Here is a 12,995-nt window from a genome sequence, read left to right as displayed (position 1 = left end):
TTGCAGTTACATTGTGATGGTTGACTGGACAAAATTGAATGGAAAATCACGGCCACAGGAAGTAAGATTTGTGTGCAAAGTGTGCTGTACATAAGATATTTATTAATGTATAGACATTAGTATTAATATAATAAATGGGACTTTTTTCTGCCACCTCCCCACCCCATTCCCAATTATTGGGAGTAATGCTAACAAATGACATTGAAAGCAGGATTGGTCTGATAGCTGCAGTTATCATGTAACCTATACTGTAACTGAACTAGTAATAATGAAGTATAGCTGAGATTTGTTGCAAAGCAGTATGTTATTCAGACGTTCAGATGATGCATCATTTTTTCCACCTATACCTGAGCCAACAGCTTTGAAATCATTCTGATGTACATTTTTCCCTTCTTGTGTAATCCAGTATGCCATGGAGCTTGCAATGGTGTTTGTGTGACTGCTTCCACATTAACAGACTGGATAAAGAATTGTGCTTTAATTACTAGACTTTTTAATAAGCAAGTGCAATATTATAAAATTGTCAGTTTTGCTGTTTCAGAGAAGTTTTTCTGAATTCTTTACAAGGTTTAGAAGAAGTCATAAGAGCAAAAATTGCTATTCATTATATATTGTCATAGATTTTGCACAGAAGCAACACAAATGTTAAGTGGCAAATGGTGAGAGTGGTATAACATCTTCAGGGTGCTTTTGGGTCAAATATGTTATCTTAAATATAGAGTTGAGAGTTAATGTATGGACTTAAAATTAACACTTAACATGGCTGTGTGTTTTTATAAACAGATTACCAACGACTGATGACAGTAGCAGAAAGTATCACTGCAGTACTCTTCCCCTGTCAGTGGCAGCATGTGTATGTCCCTATCCTCCCTGCATCGCTCCTTCATTTTTTAGATGCTCCTGTTCCTTACTTGATGGGTTTACATTCGAATGGGCAGGATGACCGGTCCAAATTAGAGTTACCACAGGAGGTAAGTGTCTCTTAATTTACTTAACTCCAAATATGTAATATTTCTAGCTGTCAAGGCAAAGATTGTCTAGTTCTCTATAACAGTATCTTTTCCTTTTTGAAATAATTAGCTGGGTACAGCAGTGTCAAGACTATTTTACTGGATAATTAACAAGAGACCTGGACTGATAATCCAGAGAACATGATTTTAGATTCCACTATGGCATATTGAAAATTTGAATTTACTTCTAAGAATCTTGAAATGAAAATTTAGTAGAAGTGACCAGAAAGCTGTCTGATTGTCGTAAAACCCACTTGGTTCAGTATAATTTTTTATGTTCTTTCATGGAATGTGAGTGCCGCTGGCAAGGGCAGCATTTGTTGCTCATCCCCCAATTGTCCTTGAGAAGGTGGTGATGAGCAGCTTTCTTAATCTGCTGCATTACATCTGATGTAGCTATACTGACAGTGCTGTTAGGAAGGGAGTTCCAAGTTTTTGATCAAGTGACATTGAAGTGATATAGCTCCATGTCAAGATGGTATGTGGCTTGGAGGGTAACTTGCAGGTGGCGGTGTCCCCATGCATTTGCTGCTCTTGTCTTTCTAGGTGGTAGAGGTTGCAGGTTTGGCAGATTCTGTCAAAGCTGGCTTGGCAAATTGCTGTAGTGCATCTTGTAGATGGTACACACTGCTGCCACTGTACATCAGTGGTAGGGGAGTGAATGTTGTAGGTGGAGGATGGGGTGTCAGTCAAGCAGGCTGCTTTGTCCTGCATGATGTCAAGCTTCTTGAGTGTTGTTGGAGCCATGTTCATCTAGGCAAGTGGAGAGTATTTCATTACATTCCTGACTTGTGCCTTGGTGAACAGGCTTTGGGGAGTCAAGAGGTGAGTTACTCGTCTGAGAATTCCCAGCCTGTGCCACAGTAGTTGCATGGCTAGTTCAGTTAAGTTTTGTAATGACAAGTGGTAGTTTCAGCAATAAATGCTGGCCTTGCCATGATACCCATATCACAAGAATTGATACGCACAGGAGAAAAAAATAATAAATGAGTTGGTTATTTTCTAATTTTTTATTCTGCAATTCTACCCCCTCCTTGTTGACTGAAGTAAGGTGTGGCTGTAATGCAATATTTTAAGTTATTTATTCATTCACTGGACATGGACACACTGATGAGGACAGCATTTATTACTCATTGCGAATTCCCCTTGAGAAGTTGATGAGAAGCCTCCTTGAACCACTGCAATCAATGAGGTGAAGATAGTCTCACAGGTTAGATAGATTTTCAAGATTTTGCCCCAGTGATGATGAAAGAGTAATGGTATATTTCAAACTCAGAATGGCGTGTGACTTGGAGGTAAGTTTAGAAATGGGTCGTGTTCCATTTGCCTGCTGCCCTTGTCCTTCTTGGTGGTAGAGGTTGTGGGTTTTGGAGGTGCTGCCACAGAAGCCTTTGTGTGATGATGCAGTGCATCAGTGTGGATGGTACACACTGTAGCCAAAGTTTTACAAAATGGGTGAATTTGAACTGAAAGGAGTAAAATATTGCCAATATCAGTAGGAACATTTGGATTCTAGAAAGGAAAAAGATTTTTAAAACTATATTGCAGAAGTCAAAAGGATCTTGCTTTTTTTCAGGATGATTTTGTGTACCTGTATTTTATGAATAAAATCTTTCATCTGTACACATTTTCTGTTTGCTCAACGTGACTTCCTGTTTTCATGTTTTGTCTGCTTCTTTTTGGAACATAGGAACAGGAGTAGGCCATTTAGCCCCTTGAGCCTGTTCTGTTCTTCAGTGACATCATTGCTGATCTGTGGCCTAACTCCAAATATCTGCCTTATCCCAATATCCCTTAACACCTTTGATAGATTTTTTAACAATCTCATTTATAAAATTAACAATTTATCCAGCATCAATTGCCATTTGCGGAAGAAAGCTCCGAACTTCTACCACCCTTAGTGTGAAGAAGTGTTTCCTAATTTTACTCCTGAATGGTTTGGTTCTAAATGTTTCACTTTGCCCAATAATTGGAAATAGCTTCTCCCTGTATATTCAATATCTGTTCCACTTAATATCTTGCATACTTCAATCAAATTGCCTGTTAAACTTCTAAATTCCAGGGAATACAGCCCCAGTTTGCTCAAACTCTTCTTGTAGTGTAACCCTTGGAGTCTAAGTATCATTCCAGTAAATTTATGCTGTAATCCTCTGACTAATATATCTTTCCTAAGGTGTGGTTCTCAGACTACTTGCTCTAGCCAAGGCTTTGTGTAGTTGAAGCATGACCTCTTCACCCCTTGTATTCTAGTCCTCTAGATATATAATCCATTCACCTCTTTGTTAATGAATACAATTAATAGTTGAGGCCCCAACAAGGATCCTTTTGGGACACCACTAATCATATCCTGCCAATTAAATGTACCTGCCATTATCCCTACCCTTTGTCTCCATCCACCTAGCCAATTTCCTAGCTGGATCAATAATTTGTCTTAAATACTGTGAGCTTCAAGTTTAGTCTCTTATAAGGAACTTTATCAAATGTCTTCTGGAAGTCAATATAAATAATATCCATTGACATTCCCTGTTTACTCGTCACCTTTTCAAAAGAATTCACTCCGAATTATCAGGCATGACCTGCCTACTATAAATTCCCATGTCCTCACTTAACTGCTCCAAAATACAGCTAAATCCCTTTTCCCCTCTGCAGTACTGCTCAGTGCCATTGCTATCCAATTCCAGTTGGTGTTCCTTGCATACCATCTTGCAGAGTCTTATCAGCTTGTAAATCTGAGGTATAAACGATAAATAGTTGGCAAAGAAATAACATTTTCGTAGCAATGGATAGTGTTGAGGATACCATCTCTCATGTGGCATAACCTCCCATTGTTAGTAAGTCGCAGTGCCTATGCCTTACTGTGAGCTATACCAGTGGTGATTTACATCTAATGTATTAAACACTAGACTTTGTATCCATTTTCTGTCAATGTTTCCCGTTACAAATTCTTCACCCCCCTTTAATGGATATTGCCTATGTAAACTTCTCACATTATATTTACACACTCCAGTCAATGGTAGGAGTGTATTAATACAGTAGGACAAGTTTAGACAGGGAGTTTGTATTATAAATGTGAGCATGTTGGGGGGGTTGAATTTTAATGGGCAAGGTGAGGTTGGTTTTGATGCATCCAGGGAGTTAAATCCCCTAAAAGTAGAGTCAGGTTGGGAACCCTACATCATCTTGCCTCTTCTGAGTTTCAACTAGTTGGATTTGAAGATGAGTGGGGAGACATTGCCAAGATACTACAAGTCAGATGCCCACAAGTGCATCACCCAGTTCACCAATACCTTATTTGCCAAGGCTGCTAATTATACCAACTTTTCCAGGGATGAGGCCACTCAAATCCCTAGAGCTGTCGGCTTCACAGCCATTGGCTGGATTTCCACAGGTCCAGGAAGTGATTGATTGCACACAGGGAATCAAACAAGGGTCTCCTACATGGATTGCTATAATTCAGCCTCTAATAAAATTACAGAGCTATGATTGAATCTTAGAAAAACCTATGGCAGCCAAGGTGGCCTGAGATCTGCAGGAATCTTCGTGGATTGGAAGGAATTGCACTTCCTTAATGTCCAGCAAGTTTGGAACCATTGTAAAATCATCATACATGTTTGTGCCAGATATCTGGGATGCTACCATGACTCCTTCATTCTTCAAAAATCTCATGTGCCTCAGGTTTTCTCTCTACTGCACAGTCTCTGAGGCTGGTGGCTGGGAGCCAGGAGCTACCCGCTGAAGGCCTAGCTGCTGATTCCTGTGAGGAGCCCTACCACCGAATCAGGGGAGTGCTGTAACATGAGCCATATCATTGAGCCAATAATTGAGCAAGTGATTGTGTTGCTCAAGATGCAACTCAGGTGCCAGGAAAGATCTGGAAGTTACCTTCAATGTGTCCGAGCAAGGATTTCTAAGATTGTTTTGGTCTGCCTTGCTCTTCACAACATGGCATTGCAGAGAGAAGTGGCACTGCAGCAAGAGGAAGGTGGCATCCTCTGAGGAGGAGGGGTTTGGCGGAGGCTTCTGTTGTGCTTATGGTGCCTGCAGTTGCACACCTGGCTGCCAGGAAAGCCTGCAATAGACTCATCCAGGCAAGCTTCACTTAAAATGTGTCTCTGCAGCCATCAGAAAGCATGTGACTCCTGCTCCACCAACACATCTCATTCCAACAGTTGACCAGTGAACCATCACACTTGTTCTTCATCAAGGCTAATCATGGCATTCACCAGAAGACTACTGTCTGGGGTGAATGTGGGACGCAACATGATAGAGGCCATGAGAATGAGTTCACACAGAGCCATACATTCATTGAATGAAACTCATTATTAGTACATTAACATTGTTATAAATAATGTGCAACTTGTGCAACTAAAACGTCTTCCTTTGCTACTTTCAATTGCTTGTACATCGTGCTACCCCTCTAGCTTCAACTGAGTGGGAGGCAGGCTACACATTATCTTGCTCTTAGACATGAGACACCTGTGATGGATGTCCTCTGGGTCATGGAGACCATGAGGGCCCTGCCAAAGACTGTCTCACCTGCACTTGTACAGGGGCTGGCTTGGATATCGGGGCACGAGATAGCTTGTGTGGCTCTGCCTGAGCAAGGGTAGAGAAATGGGGTGCTGTGAGAACAGTCCCCATTGCCACATATTCCTGTGTCTTTCCTCTCGGCCTACCTAACCGCCAGCGGTAGAGCATTTGGCTGCTTGTCTTCTGTAAAGTGGCAGCTGTTAGTCTGGACCAGCATGCAGTCGGTGGCCTGCAGCATCTGATTTCCGATGGAGGTGGTGACCAGTGCAATTGTCTGAGAGATTCTAGCACTAATGCTTGGGATGCGCTCCTCTATTCTCTCTCCAGGGGTGTGCACTGCCATCGGAAATGCTGACAGCAGCATACACGTTTCCCCTTGTTGCTCCATATGTTTTTTTCATGGATGACCCATGAGGCTAAGCATCTAGGTCCAGCTGATCTGAACTTGGAGTGTGCTGCACTCTCTGACGGGGTCTCTACACTATTTTCCCTTTCTCCAGCACATACTCCTGCTCACATGTGATGTGCTGCATATTTTACTTTATCTGTCATGTATGACCCACCGAGGTGTGTGTATCTGTGTCAATGAAAGGTGTGCAAGAGTCATGTGATGGGGCATCTTCAAAGTGCTCTTTGGCCTGGTGCCTCATCATCTCCATCAGGACATGCAAAGAACCTATGGGAAATGAAAGACATGAGTTAGTGCTGAGAATGAAAAAGGGTAGAAACTCAGCATATGTAGATCTTGACATTTCATTTATTGATGACATCAATTCAATATGGGTTATGTTAAATGGCAGTGCATTAACTAATGCTGTCACCAGGTGTCCAGGTCAACCCCATAATTCCACTGCTGAGTCCAATACTTGTGCCAACTTGTTGATCTTCAGGCTGTCCCCCTCCATTGTGGTCAGGGTAGCAATGGCTGTAGTTCCAACGCTATGTTCTCTCTGGTGTTTGTGGGTGTTGCTCTACAATGAGAGAAGCAGAGAGTTATGAGTGTTGTGGGTGGAATGATAACATTTGAGGAGGCTAACCGTGAGGAGTGGGTGCGAGAGGACAATAGGATGAGGGCGAATCTGAGTGCTGTCTGTTGAGATGGAAATTTGGGGAATTTGTGTAACAGCAAGGTGTGCCAATCAGAGTACTGTGCAGGAGAATGCTAGGGAGGTCAGAGAGTGATGGTTTCCAGGTGAGAGTGGCATCACACTTGGCCTTGCAGACCTAATGAGGTTATTAAATCTTTTCTGGGACCGAATTCATGTGCTGGGCATCACACTCCTACTGCTCACAGCATCTGCTATTTCCAGCCACGTCTGCTTCATTAAGCTGGCTGGCCTCCTTCTCTTGTCCTCAGGTAAGAGGACTTCTCGTCTAACCTTCTCTGCGTTCATCATTATCTTTGAGGAAGAATCCAGGAATTGGGGAGTGGGTGGGGCAGGCTTCCTGGGTCTTGCTTCCATAATCCAGGCATTTGGCTTCATAGCAAGATTTCCTGCAGTCATTCAGGCCCCTATGGGGGTTCATTTGAATAATGAGCTTTTATCAATAGACCTGATGTGTGATCCCATCTTCCCCCTCTCATTGGAAAACCCAGAAGCAGGAAGCTAATGCCGTGTCTGGGTTAAACAGCTACAGCGAAGCTCAGTACTAAAACAGACTAGTTTCCAACCCGCTACAGGTCTCACTTGCTCCAGGGGCTATCTGTTTAAAATACCACCTAGGATTTTAGAGTGGAAATTTGAAAATGGGCAAAATGATTTACAAACCCTGAGCTAAATACTCCCCAAATATCTAACCCAGCTTCATCTGAATACTGTACTTTGTGTTAACATTCCATGCACAATGCACAGCAGACTACTTTTTAAAGTAAAATCTCAGAAATCATCTTAAGCAATAGATCTGAAGTTGCAGTCCAATCAGTTAAATAAATATGCCATGCCATAATTGGACTTGGGACACAGCTTGAATGGCAGAACAGGGTCAATGGCCCACTGCTCCTCCAATTGTCCTATGTTCATGAATTAATTATTTTTTAGATTTAGAGCAGCATACACATGTCAGTGCTGGCTAGAACAGGATGAATTAGTGATTGCAAACTTGAAGGTTCTGTAACCTGCAGAGACCAATAGTGTGCACGTGTTCAGTTTGAAAAAAAGATCAATTTTTATCTCTGCCAATTTTTATCTATTTCAATTTTTATCTCTTTCAAATGTAGTTTCAGCTGAGCATTTGATTATTGAAACTGACCATGATATTTGAACATGGGTTCTCATTTGTTCAAATAATTTAATTAATTTGTTCTTTCTAAGAGATTTTGCACACTCTGTAAACTGCTGATTCATTCCCTTAATTTCTTTTGGCTTACTGTATAAATTTGAGTATTATATGTGCCAAGACAGCTTTACAGTTATATGTGGGGTATAGGATACAGTTGTGCACTATATTTATGTCACCTTTGTGCTGTTACTGAAAGAAAAAAAGCTGGGTAAAAGTAACTACTGTTCAAGAAGGCAGCAAACCACCACCTTCTCTAGGGCAATTAGGGATGGGCAATAAATGTGATGCCCATATCCCATGAATGAATGAATGAATGAATAAATAAATAATTCTATATTATATACAATTCAGGTGCACACACCACCTGGGATAGTTTATTGAGTAAAATGCACTGTGTAATGTAATCCTAAGCAATAGAGACCTGGAAGACCACGTTTCTACATTTTAAACTGATGAACCAAATCTGTTTACACTCAGAAATCCATATCACCTATGCATTTTTACAGTGCTTGAATACATTTGTGCATTATTCAAAATTATCTTTATGGTAATTGACAATTATGATTGGACCATTTTTGTTTAAGTTTTTCAGGCTTTTTAAATAAAGAAATCTTCTAATGTATGTAACTATTTTTATTAACTGTATGCACTTGGAAGCCTTTATGTAAATAGGAGTGTGCCTTAAATGCATCATCTAGGTGCAGTTATTAATCTCTAATTTAAAGAATACATGCACTAGCTGACCTATAGCATTGTATAATTAAAAGAAGTGGTAAAATCTTTTAGTATGCTAATGCAACATATAACAATTCAATGAACAAGTTTGGATTATGATTACTTAAATTGTGAAGTTTATTTACTGAATTGTAAGAGTTCAGTGAGGAAAAGGGAAAGACTTCTTCAGTGCTTCTGGCTAAAACAACAAAAAGTTGGGCCTTATCCTTTCCTTTGCAATTAACAGTGACTTACTATGTATCTATGTTTATCTTATTTCTTCAGAGCATGTGTAATATTCATTGAGACTGAACTAAACAGCTCAGCAAATTTAAAGGGATGTTATAAATTATATGGTGCCAATGGAATAATTTGTTAAAGAGCTTGATTTTAAATAATACTTTACCTCTCTCTGACATTTTCTTTTGAAAACTATTGCTGTATTATGGAATGCACTTTAGAACATTCCTCCTTTATCCCTTTAAATCTGTTGTACTGTAGACATGGCCAGTGCTTAATAGCAAGATAATAGACAATTTGCTGAGCTGTTTAGTTCAGTCTCAATGAACATTACACATCCCCTGAAGAAATAAGATATATATATATAGATGTATAGTAAGTCACTGTTAATTGCACTTCAAACCACAATTGATTGTGAGAAGTTCTTTACAACATTTTAGCAGGGATAAAATGGTATGTAAACATTTTTTAAATTTAGTGATGGAATAGATAATAAGGAATGATATTTATTTGATCCAGTATAACTCCTTTTGGAATTGGCATGTGTCCATTTTACCAGACAATTGGTGGTCTATTCACGGTGCAGTGCTTTAGAAAATATTCAGTAGGAAGTTGGAAGGGGCTGAGAAATATAAAAGGAACTTTGATAAATCACCTACACATCAGTGAAAGACCCATAATCATGTTTAATTTGTTAATATTGTGACACCTTTTTTCATAACTTTTTCTTTCTTCTGGCCTTTTCAGTCAGATGAGTTTTTTTTATCTATGGTAGTTTTAAAAAATATTTTTAGCAATATTTGATCTGCCACAGCCTATTCTCATTGAAATAATGCCTGTGGCCTCTGTTGTTCTACTGTTGTCTGGCATCTGAAAATCACTGCAATGTTTATTTTTGGACGAGGACATGCCATTTATCCATTTTTACAGACTGACTGGTCAGACTCCAACTGCTCAAGTGGGCCACCAGCATTTTTTTGTGGTTATCCAATAAGACAGCACAATTCCTGTGCTGCCACCCATCATATGACAATGTGATGAGTGAAAGTAGAAAGAAGGGAAAAAATAAACTACAGACAGGTACAGAATATAACACAAAGGTAATGTTAAAAGAGCTGAGGAGCAATCTGTACTGCAGATAGACTGAAATGGGAAAAAGTGGCAATGATCTTTTTAAAAAGTATGTGGAGAAAATGCTACAGAAAAATATCTGTCAGAGACATAATAGAAACTCTAGGAGAGAAGAGATGACACAAGGGGAAACGAGTGCACAAGTCATGACAAAAAAATTGTGAGCATGTGGAGGGGAGAACAAATGCTAGGAAAAAGCAAGAAGATTGATGGAAATAGCAGATTGGTGATGAAGTACAGGAAATTGACCAAAGCCATGTAAGGCATTCAATAAAAATGCCAACAAGTTGGTGAAGTACCTCCTTGCTGGTTCCCTGCTGAAACCATCAATCTCTTCACACAATTGAACTTTGTGTTTAATTCCCATCATAGACTTGCTCCTTCCTTTGTAACCCCTTCCAAATTCCCTCCCTAGATCCTTCTGAGCTGTTAAGATCTTCCTCAAAACTCACCTCTTTGATCAAGCATTTTGTCACCTTCCTATTATGAAGCCTTTAGCTCAGTGTTCAATTTTTGGATTATGCCTCTCTGAAGCATCTTGGGGCATTTTTCTACTTTCGGAGCACTACAATGCAATTTAATTTCATGCCTAATTGTTTCCCTATTCTGAGACTATGCTGTACTGTAAGGTTTTCCTAGCGCTGATAAAAGTAGAATTGCTAATATTCATAGGGATGATTGTTAGTCTGTTGCTCTAAACTATATTTGGAATGGAGTGTTGTGGGCCTAAACCAGATCCCCAAGTTTTTGGTAAGATCCGGTTAGGGACCAATAACATTTTTGTAAAGTAGGCACATCGCAGGGAGGCGATGGCGTATTGGTATTGTCGCTGGACTAGTAATCCAGAGACCCAGGGTAATGCTTTGGGGACCCGGGTTTGAACCTGCAGATAGTGGAATTTGAATTCAATGAAAACATGAAATTAAAAGGCTGATAATGACCATGAAACCATTGTCGATTGTTGTAAAAACCCATCTGGCTCACTAATGCCCTTTAGGGAAGCAAATCTGTTGTCCTTACCTAGTCTGGCTTACACGTGATTCCAGACCCACAGCAATATGGTTGACTCTTAAATGCCCTCTGAAATGGCCTAGCAAGCCACTCAGTTGTAACAAACCGCTACAAAGTCACAAAAATGGAATGAAAACGGACGGACCACCTGGCAATGACCGAGGCAATGGAAACAAAACGGCAATCTCAGCTCTGTTGACCCTGCAAATCCTCCTTACTAACATCTGGGGGCTAGTGCCAAAATTGGGAGAGCTATCGCACAGACTAGTCAAGTAACAACCTGACACAGTCATCCTCACGGAATCATACCTTACAAGTAATGTCCCAGACACTACCATCACCATCACCATCCCTGGGTATGTCCTGTCTCACCGGCAGGACCGGCCCAGCAGAGGTGGCGGCGCAGTGGTATACAGTCGGGAGGGAGTTGCCCTGGGAGTCTTCATCATCGACTCTGGACCCCATGAAGTCTCATGGCATCAGGTCAAACATGGGCAAGGAAACCTCCTGCTGTTTACCATGTACTGCCCTCCCTCAGCTGATGAATCAGTACTCCTCCATGTTGAACACCACTTGGAGGAAGAACTGAGGGTAGCAAGGGCACAGAATGTACTCTGGGTGGGGGACTTCGATATCCATCACCAAGAGTGGCTCAGTAGCACCATGACTGATCCAGCAGGCCGAGTCCTGTAGGACATAGCTACTAGACTGGGTCTGCGGCAGGTGGTGAGGGAACCAACAAGAGGGAAAAACATACTTGACCTCATCCTCACCAACCTGCCTGCCGCAGATGCATCTGTCCATGACAGTACTGGTAGGAGTGACCACTGCACAGTCGTTGTGGAGACGAAGTCCAGCCTTCACATTGAGGATACCCTCCATCGTGTTATGTGTCACTACCACTGTGCTAAATGGGATAGATTTCAAACAGATCTAGAAACTCAAGACTGGGCATCACGAGGCCCTGTGGGCCATCAGCAGAATTGCACTGGAACACAATCTGTAAACTTATGTCCTGGCATATCCCCCCATCTACCATTACCATCAAACCAGGGGATCAACCCTGGTTCAGTGAAGAGTGCAGGAGGGCATGCCAGGAGCAGCACCAGGCTTACCTAGAAACGCGGTGTCAACCTGGTGAAGGTGTCACACAGGACTACTTGTGTGTCAAACAGCATTAGCAGCAAGTGATAGACAGAGCTAAGCAATCCCGCCACCAATGGATCAGATCTAAGCTCTGCAGTCCTGCCACATCCAGTAGTGAATGGTGGTGGACAATTAAACAACTCACTGGAGGAGGATGCTCCACAAATATCCCCATCCTCAATGATGGAAGAGCTCAGCACATCAGTGCAAAAGATAAGCCTGAAGCATTTGCTACTTTCTTCAGCCAGAAGTGCTGAGTGGATGATCCATCTCAACCTCCTTCGGAGGTCCCCAGCATCACAGATGTCAGCCTTCAGCTAACTCAATTCACTCCACATGATATCAAGAAACAGCTGAAGGCACTGGCTACTGCAAAGCCACGGGCCCGAAAAATATTCCGGCAATAGTACTGAAGACTTGTGCTCCAGAACCTGCAGTGCCCCTAGCCAAGCTGTTCCTGTACAGCTGCAACACTGGCATCTAACCGGCTATGTGGAAAATTGCCCAGTTATGTCCTGTCCACAAGAAGCAGGCCAAATCCAACCCGGCCAATTACCGCCCCATTAGTCTACTCTCGATCATCAGTAAAGTAATGGAAGGGGTCATCAATGTGCTATCAGATGGCACTTGCTTAGCACTAACCTGCTCACTGACACCCGGTTTGGTTTCTGCCAGGGCCACTCAGCTCCTGACCTTATTAAACCCTTGGTTCAAAGATGGACAAAAGAGCTGAACTCCCGAGGTGAGGTGAGAGTGACTGCCTTTGACATCAATGCCGCATTTGACTGAGTGTGGCATCAAGGAGTCATAGCAAAACTGGAGTCAATGGGAATCAAGAGGAAAACTCTCCGCTTGTTGGAGTCATACCTAGCTCAAAGCAAGATGTTTGTGGTTGTTGAAGGTCAGTCATTTCAGCTCCAGGACATCACTGAA

General features: G+C 41.6%; 1 protein-coding gene across 5 annotated transcripts in view; it reads left to right on the top strand.

The window, feature by feature from the left end:
- Positions 1 to 12,995, top strand: part of LOC121283128 (DENN domain-containing protein 5A-like) — a 337,338-nt gene that overhangs the window by 120,158 nt on the left and 204,185 nt on the right. For all 5 annotated transcript variants that reach the window (XM_041197268.1, XM_041197266.1, XM_041197267.1 and 2 more), the window contains one exon: positions 784 to 971. In XM_041197268.1, coding sequence (XP_041053202.1) covers positions 784 to 971 — 188 coding nt within the window. The remainder of the gene's footprint in view (positions 1 to 783; positions 972 to 12,995) is intronic.

The sequence above is a fragment of the Carcharodon carcharias genome, chromosome 10 (genome assembly GCF_017639515.1).
Source record: "Carcharodon carcharias isolate sCarCar2 chromosome 10, sCarCar2.pri, whole genome shotgun sequence".
Taxonomy (NCBI): Eukaryota; Metazoa; Chordata; class Chondrichthyes; order Lamniformes; family Lamnidae; genus Carcharodon; species Carcharodon carcharias.
This window is presented reverse-complemented; position numbering and strand designations above follow the sequence as displayed.